General features: G+C 38.8%; 1 protein-coding gene across 1 annotated transcript; it reads right to left on the reverse strand.

The window, feature by feature from the left end:
* Nucleotides 1-5,412: 5,412 nt before the first annotated feature.
* LOC149028930 (uncharacterized) lies at nt 5,413-6,304 on the reverse strand. Its single transcript, XM_089149463.1, has one exon. The coding sequence runs from the start codon at nt 6,085-6,087 to the stop codon at nt 5,620-5,622; it is 468 nt and encodes a 155-aa protein (XP_089005589.1). The 5' UTR covers nt 6,088-6,304; the 3' UTR covers nt 5,413-5,619.
* Nucleotides 6,305-8,692: the final 2,388 nt, after the last annotated feature.

An 8,692-nucleotide genomic window follows, 5' to 3' on the forward strand; every position in this document is an offset into this window, starting at 1 on the left:
ACTTTTTCATCAACCCTAACTGGCCTGGCCTTTTTCCCTCTACACATGTCCAAATATTTCCGGTAACATGCTCCGATCATAACCCGATGCTCCTCTTGGTAAGGGATTACAAGCGAGTGGGGAAAAAACTCTTCCACCACCAAATTGCTTGGCATCTTCACCCCAACTTCTTTAAGGAAGTCTCCTCTATCTGGGAGGCCAATAAAGGTGAACCCTTGATAGGAAAACTTGCCAATCTCTCCAGATTCCTCTCTGCTTGGAATACCTCCTCTTTTGGTAATGTTAATGATCTTTTTCATCGATTAACTTGTGAAATTGATTTCTTGGAATCCGCCAACACCCCTGATCTTCAACTGATCAAAGAAAAAAAGGCCTCCTCTCTTGGGCCCTCGATGCGAAGGAATTTGTGGTTTCAAAATTCCAGAACCCAGTACATCTATGCGGGAGACAGAAATACTAGATTTTACCATCTCAATTCCAAAATCAACAATCATAGAAGAAAAATCGACTCCATTGATCTTTAGGGAAAAACTTTAACGGAGCCTCACCTTATTGCCTCTATTTTTTCTCAATACATGCAAAACTTGTTCTCCACTTCAAAACCACTGGACACCTCTTTCATTCAAAGCCTCTTCCCTCCCCTCTCTAAACTTGAGTCGCTTGGTTTGTTAACTTCGGTACCAACCATGGATGAGATAAAAATGGTTGTGTTCTCCCTGGGACCGTACAAAGCCCCAGGAAGTGATGGTTTTAATGATATCTTTTTTCTAAAAACACTGGGACACCGTTTGTAATGATGTATTGAACTTTGTGAACTCTTTCTTCACCCAAGGAATTCTACCTTGGGGAACTAATCACACCCTGTTGTGCTTCATACCTAAAAAGGAAAATGCCCGAACGGTCTCAGACTAGACCCATTAGTCTGTGCAACGTCACCTACAAAATCATTGCCAAAACCCTAAGGTTAAAACCTTACCTCAAACACATAATCTCCCCCTTACGAGGAGCCTTTGTACCTCAGCGTCAAATCACTGAGAACATCTTTCTTGTTCATGAAATCTTCCACTACATGAACAAAACAAGGGGTAAGGTGGGATACGTTGTCCAAAGCCTATGACCGGGTCGAATGGAAGGCCATTATTGATCTTTTCTCTTTGCTTGGTTTTAGTCAAACCTAGTGTGATCTAGTCTCTAAACTCATAAGCTCGGCTACCTTCTTGGTTAAATTCAACAGTAGCCCCTTCCAATGGTTCACGGGATCTAGGGAAATCCGACAAGGATGTCCCCTAAGCCCATACCTATTTCTGCTCATCATGGAAGTCTTGGCCAGGATCCTTAATGAATATAGGAACCTTAACATGTTCAAAGGAGTCAAAATTGCAAAGGATGCCCCAGAAGTATCTCACATTTTTTTTGTAGATGATAAGTTCCTATTCCGTAGGGCTGAAAAGGAGGATGTCCTTACATTTAAGGCTGCGTTGGAGCTATTCATAGACATCACTGGTCAACAGATTAACTTCGAAAAAAGTGGTGCTTTTTTCAGCAGGAATGTTAGTCACAATCGTAAAACCCAAATCCTGTCGATATTGGGAATCTCGGAAATGAAAAAGAATGCCCTCTACCTTGAACCAGCTTATTTCCTGGTAGATCAAAATAAAAAAATCTCAATTTTATCCTGGCCAAGATTCAATCGGTTTGCAACTTGGAAAGCTTCCAGCCTATCCTTTGTCGGAAGAGAAGTTCTTATAAAATCAGTTCTTCAACCTTATCCCTCTTCCACATGCAATGCTTAAGATTCCCAAAAGCAATATGTAAACATATTGACTCCCTTTGTCAAAGATTTTGGTTAGGAAATCCAACAAAGACCAAGAATTTGACTCTTATCTCCTGGGATAAATGCTTTAAACCAAAACAATTGGGAGGGTTGGGGTTCAAAGAAATGGAGGATATTAACAAAGCCCTACTCCTAAAGCAAGGCTGGAAACTCCTTAATGTACCCACATCCCTCTGGGCCACCACCTTGAAATCCAAATATTTCCCTAAATCAAGCTTGTTCAACCCTAGAGTAAAATCTAGAAGTGGATCATGGCCTAGGAAAAGTATTTACAGCATCACATCTGATCTCAAGAAAATGCAGACCAGACAAGTAGGAAATGGCTCTAACACTTCTTTCTGGTACTATCCTTGGCTACCAGGAGCAAAATGTGTAAATGATCTATACCCCTCCCTCAACATCTGGTCGCATGACACAACTGTGGCCCAAATGTCTCTATACATCTCAACAAACAGGGAGTATCTCTTGAACTTTAATCTCCAATCTTTCCCACTCTCACTTTTCAATTTCAATCTATCACAGGACACCTGGCTAGCTATCCCGCATCTCTACCAATGGCATTGACAACACAAAAATATGAATAAGTGCATAACGAGTTCACCAACTGGTGGAAAATGTTCTAGAAGATGCAATTACGTCCTAAACTCAAAATATTTTTTTGGCGTCTACCGAATGCAGGGCTACCAGTTAAAATTGTGTTATCACAATGGACGACGATTCATGATAATTGTGAATTGTGCAGTAATAAGGCAGAAACTATTTGTCACATCTTCATCCCATGTGAATGGACGAAGAGAATCTGGGCAGCAGGACCCCTTGGTTTGCGAAAAGAACATTTAGCTCAATGATCAATTTTGCATTGTGCAATGAATTACTAGTTGGATTCCAACTAGACATGCAAAAAACATAGTGGTTCTTTTCAGTCTTTGTGACTACATGTTACTTTATCTGGAAAGAAAGAAATAATGCAATAATGGAAAAAATTAAACCCAACCCTTACAAAATATTGCAAAATATAAATAAATGGCTCATTGATATGAAAGTTTCACCTTTCAAGGATGAAGATATAAATAGTAGAATCTAGAATTACCCAACAGATTGTATAAATACTAAAGATATTATTTTGCTTTGTGTAGGGGTACATAACAAATCATTAGACACAGCCGGTTGGAGCACAGGGATTATGGAACAAGAGAAAATCGTATCGACAAAGGCAGGGCACATGGGAAAAAGCAATTCGTTGGAAGTGATAGTGAAGGCGATGAAGGAATGATTGATATACTCTAATCACATATAGGAAGTGTGGGTAAATGAAGAGACGTCAACCCCTCTTTTCTATAACCCTCCCAAATGTCACTGGCCTATCTTCCTAATATTTGATTTGGTAGACATTAAGTCCAAATTAGGCCATGCAATTTTTTGTAACTGTAAACCCCAGCTCTACGTAACTCCTTTAATAGCTTGGCCACAAGAACCACTAGAAGTAATAGTTTGAATAGTAGTAGTAATCTGATCCTCAACCAGACTGAGGAACTATGTCTTTTGAATTAATCAGTAATGTTATTTTCTTTCATTAAAAATAAATAAAAAAATTGTCTGTTAGTATTCTTTCTTATTCTGTATTTAATAGATGCTTACCTTTGCCACACAAGTACAGTTTATGGATGTGACCGTATAGTTGAAAAGATTTTTCTTTTATTAGGTAGGATGGCTGAAAAAGATGTAATCCCATAAATGTATGAGCCCCTTTCCCATACTCTGAAGTTAGAACTTTGGAGACATTTCACTATCATAAATATATTTAAAGTAATATCTCATAATTAAATAAGCGATCACGATGAGAGGACGGAACAAGAAATAGAGCAAATAGTTTTCCCTAGTGGAAGGCATGAGATGGTGGACATGCATGATGGAGAAAGCGCCAGCTACCCATCTTCTTCATCGATATTGGTGGGTCAGCACCCACCGTCTTTGACTTCCATCCCCTCTCCACGCTCCTCTAGTGGGATCCAATTTGTCTATTGAGTTTTTTTGTTTTCTAAATTTTTTTTTTACATAATTAAAGATAAATTATAATTTTAATGATCAAAATACCTTTATAGTATAATGGTCAAAATTGTATCATGTATGCCATTTTAATTTAACGGTTTATGTTAAAAAATTATAATTTTATTCTTTTTATTTTAAATTCAAAGGTTTTAAGATTTTAAATTTACAAAATTATGCCCTTAATTAAAACTCAATAAAATTCCATTACCCAAAAAAACTCTAATTTAAAAAATAATCATCCAAGAAAAAGGTCTATGCAAAATTGGAAAGGAAATAGTTTCTAATAGATTAATTTATTTTCTTATTCTACAGTAACTTGACATCGTCGATATCAGAAGAACTCGCTCCACAAATCAAATAAAAAAGAGACGAAACCAAGCAATTCCTTCAAACCCATATAACCAAATCTCTTCAATACCCAAATGGGCTTCCCTTAATTTTCACTTCTGTTGCCTCTTTATTTTTTATTTTTATGAATTTTTTAGGCAGTTCTTGAACAAAGAAATTATTACCCATTACAGCTGCAGATGCAACAACATATGGGAAGTAGCAGTGGAGGTGGGGATGGAGGAGCCGGTGGTGGAAGCGATATGGTTTGACTCACCGCTTCAAGATAAAGAATAAAGATCTTATTCAGCGAAAGAATACACCTCGGGGAAAAAGAGGTGGAAAGATCCACACGTGTAGAGTGGAAAAGGCAGTTCGCCGGAATGCTGAGTTGGAAGAGCTGCATGCTGAAAACTGAAATCAAGATAGGGGTTTTTTGGTAATGGAAATGGGATTTCATTGAGTTTTATGACGTAATTTTGTAAATTTGAAATCTTAAAGATCTTTAACATAAAATAAAAAGATTAAAATTAAAATTAAAATTTATATTTTAACATAAACCATTAGATCAAAATGGCATACATGATACAATCTTGACCATTGCATCATAATGGTATTTTGATTATCAAAATTATGATTTGTCTTTAATTAGTTATTTCTAAAAACCACAGGAGAGGAGTCATATGCAAAGGGAAACATTTTTTGGACTAAACATGACCTCGATCTTCAGTCCTGTGTTGAATGATTAAAACATAGTTAAGATCAAAATCTGGATCACTTCATCTCTTGGTTTAAAGCAAAGAATGATCGAAATCTACCACTTTTTTTACCATCCAACCATGGCACTGAAGCAAAATCAGACTCTATGAGAGATTCCGTTCGCAATCTAAATTTTAGCTGAAACAAGGTATTCAAAAGTAAGAACTCTACGATGTAATAGTACTTTAAGCAAAACTTTTACGTAAACCCTAACCCTAATACTCTACATCTCAACACCTTCAGGCTTCAACCTTTGGGCAATTAATGTGCCATACAGCCGCGCGTCATTGATGTACTACTCTTCAAGAGGCTGAGGTCTCTAGAGATGAGCCCACTAATCCCACATTCCCACCCAGTGTGCTTGCTTATACTTAGCAACGACCCAGAAATCTCTTAATTCTTCATTCGTAATCTTCGATCAACAGTAACAGCTTGATTTCTTTACTTTATAAGTGGTTGGCTTAGTTGCAACTACTCCAAATTAAAACCATCCATACTCATAAACATATGTACAGGGAAGAAAAGCTTTAAAAGCACAGATTCATAGATATAAGACACTACTGAAAACTGTCTGTCTACAAAACGAGAAAGTTCATTCCATGGGCTTTATTATATTAGTATTTATTACAAACAAGCTAATCCTTGTTTGGTTAACAGTAAGCAGTGCACTTCTTCTTGCAGTCGATGGTGCAACCACCACCACCACCGCCGGCACCGTAATTCCTACCGGAGCGGCTGTAGGATTTGAAACACTTGGCCGGACAAATGAGCTTCTTCTTGTAACAAGGACCTCGCTCCTGGCACACAACCGTTGGTCTTATAACGCCACCCCTTGAGTGACCCCCACCAGGACCACCGTAACCAGCACCATAACCGCCGCCGCCGCCGCCGATCCTACCGTTGCTCCATCCTGGAATTCCAAAACCTCCTCCTCCTACGGGCCCGAAGAAAGTGCCCACTCCTCCACCAGCAGCAGCTTTGGTGTTGCCCTTGCCTTCCTCTTTGGTGTTCTTCAGCTGGGCTTCGAGACCTCCAGATGATTCTGGGAGAAAAGCATCAGAGAAGGAGTTGGTGAGAAGAACAAGTGAAAGCAGAAACGCGATAAAGAAGGAATTCATTTTTCCAAGTTTGTTGATTCGCTGGTGTTAGATGAATGGGCAGAGATTGATATTTAAGAGGAAAGTTGGGAACGGAAGCATTTATGGAGAGATGGTAAAGGGTTGGATGGCAGTTGAGACGCGCAGAAGAGAGAGAGGGAGGGAGCCAAGCGTAGTCTGCAATTGATGAAGTCCTGTTTTTCTTTTTCTTAAATTTTTTTTTTATCACGTGAGAAGCCATGTGGAGCAGAAAGACTTTTTTTTTTTTTTTTTTTTTGGTTAAAAACTAATTTATTGAGCCAAAGGGCAAGAAAACCAAGAAGCATCTAGATTACAAAGATCAAGAAGCCACTGAGTAGCTAAGGGCCAAACTGTCCTCCTTGCCAAAGGCAGGGCCCGCTGGGCTAAAGCATCAGCTACAGAATTAGCTGTTCTAGAAATAAGGTGAATCTCCAAATTTGAGATAGACCACATGGTTCTCACATCCTCAATAAAACTACGAAAGTCAAGAGGAGGGGGAAAATGGGTCTTGGAGATTAAGTCCACCAGCTTAGCGCAGTCCGATTCCACAATGATCCGGACATCTTGAATCCCGTTTAACTCGAGAAGGCCCAACAGCAAGGCTTGGGCTTCACCCTCTAGGGCTGAACCACAAGGGGCGACATTTGAAATGGCCCAAATAGGACGACCCATATGGTCCCTTAGGATTGCGCCCAGCCCACCCATGTGGAGCAGAAAGACTTGTAGCTAGAGCCATGAGAACTGCTGATAATGGAATCTTATTGGACCTTGTAGGTGGGACCAGCTTAGATTATCCGATCATTATAGGAAGGGATAGAAGTCTTGACTCTTGAGTACCGTAAATGGATTGGTTGAAATTGTATTAAGGGTGTTCAATCGGATTCGAATACTTGCTTATTAGATAAGATAATTTTGAATAAAATTTTATTCGATTAGAGTAAATTATTTAACATTTTTTCTTTGAAAATGACTGATAATCGGATTGTAATCGATAATCAAAAAAAATAAAAAAATCAGAAATTATCCGGTTAGAGTCAAGTATTAAATATCTTTCTCTAAAAAGTGTTGATGATCAGATTCGGAAACCATTAATCGGTAACTAAAAATTAGTAATAAAAAATCAGAAATTAGAAAGAAAAAAAAAACACAATAAACAATCAATAATTAGATCGGATTATTACCGGACGTCTGATAAAGTTTCAAATTTGAATTCATATACCTTATATAAATTTCCACCGGATTCCAATAGTAGTTTGCTAGTGGGATTCGGATTCAAATAGTAGTTTATCCAAGTCGAATTTGGTCTAGTCTTAGAGTTTTTTCGCACAATGCCCACTTAAGTGAGTTTATAACTCATAAATTGCTTGCGCCCAAAAGTTGAAAAGTATGTTATCCTTTTTACCATCCATCATCTCTCCGTTTTAAGGAGCTTTTGTAGCTAATAGACAAATCACTGATAACATCTCACAGCTTAGGAAATCTTTCATTTTATGAGGAAGACAAGATCCGAGAGAAATTTTTCAGCATTGAAATTGGATATGTCTAAAGCCTATGACAAGGCTAAATGGGGTATCATTGTTAAACTCTTCCAGTTCCTAGGCTTTGATAATTATTGGTGCCATCTTATCCACTCTCTTATATCATCGGTCTCCTTCTCTGTTAAAATTAATGGCGCCCATTGTCTATGGTTCTCTGGATCCCTAGGCTTGAGACAAGGTTGCCCTCTTAGCCCGTATCTTTTTCTACTAGTGATGGAAGTTCTATCAAGACTCTTAAATTAATACAAGGCCCTCAACCTCTTCCAAGGAATCCAACTAGGGCGAGGAGCACCAGAAATTTCTCATTTGTTTTTTCGCGGATGATACCCTCCTCTCTTGCAGGGCTGAGATGGAAGACATAATGGCACTAAAGGCAGTGCTAGAATTATTTTCAAATCTGACAAGGGAAGAAGTAAATTTTGAAAAAAGCGGGATCTTTTTCAGTCAAAATGTACACCTTGTGAAAAGACACCAAATTAAGGAGGTGATAAGAGTCCCAGATATGAAGAAGGAGACCACTTATCTTGGTACCAACTTGTATTATGGGAGGAAGAAGTGTCAACATTTCACTTTCATATTGGATCGAATGAAGCGGAAATTAATAGCATGGACATCAAGCTTGTCATATGCAAGAAGGGGTATGTTGATGCAATCAGTCCTTCAATCTGTAGCCCTGTATTAGATGCAATGTAACAACCCCCGTATTTCTAACCTGGGATCCGTATTGCAGGTCCGAGGACCTGAAGGTCTAGTCGGGTTAATTTGTGGAGTGTCCGGATAGAAGTCCATGATCAATATCCAGAACCCATGGATTTGGATTATCTTGACGATGAACCTGCCTTACTTGGAAGTTGGATCTCTAGATCAAGGCAATTGGTGTCTGGAGATGTCTAGAAAGAAGGTAAGACCTCCCCCATATGTTGATTAGGGTTAGGTTGAGTTTGGGTTTCAACCCCTTGAGCAAAGTACCCTTGTATAACAATATACTAGGGGGCGGTTGCTTGAGGCAGTTGATTAAACCAAGCAACAGCCCCAAGCGACCGCTTGATCCTAATTGTGGGGTTTTA

The sequence above is a fragment of the Hakea prostrata genome, chromosome 1 (genome assembly GCF_041222555.1).
Source record: "Hakea prostrata isolate BN-2017 chromosome 1, UWA_Hpros_2, whole genome shotgun sequence".
Taxonomy (NCBI): domain Eukaryota; kingdom Viridiplantae; phylum Streptophyta; class Magnoliopsida; order Proteales; family Proteaceae; genus Hakea; species Hakea prostrata.

Coding starts and splice junctions, on each gene's coding strand:
- LOC149028930 (XM_089149463.1), bottom strand. CDS start 6,087: ATGAATTCCTTCTTTATCGCGTTTCTGCTTTCACTTGTTCTTCTCACC.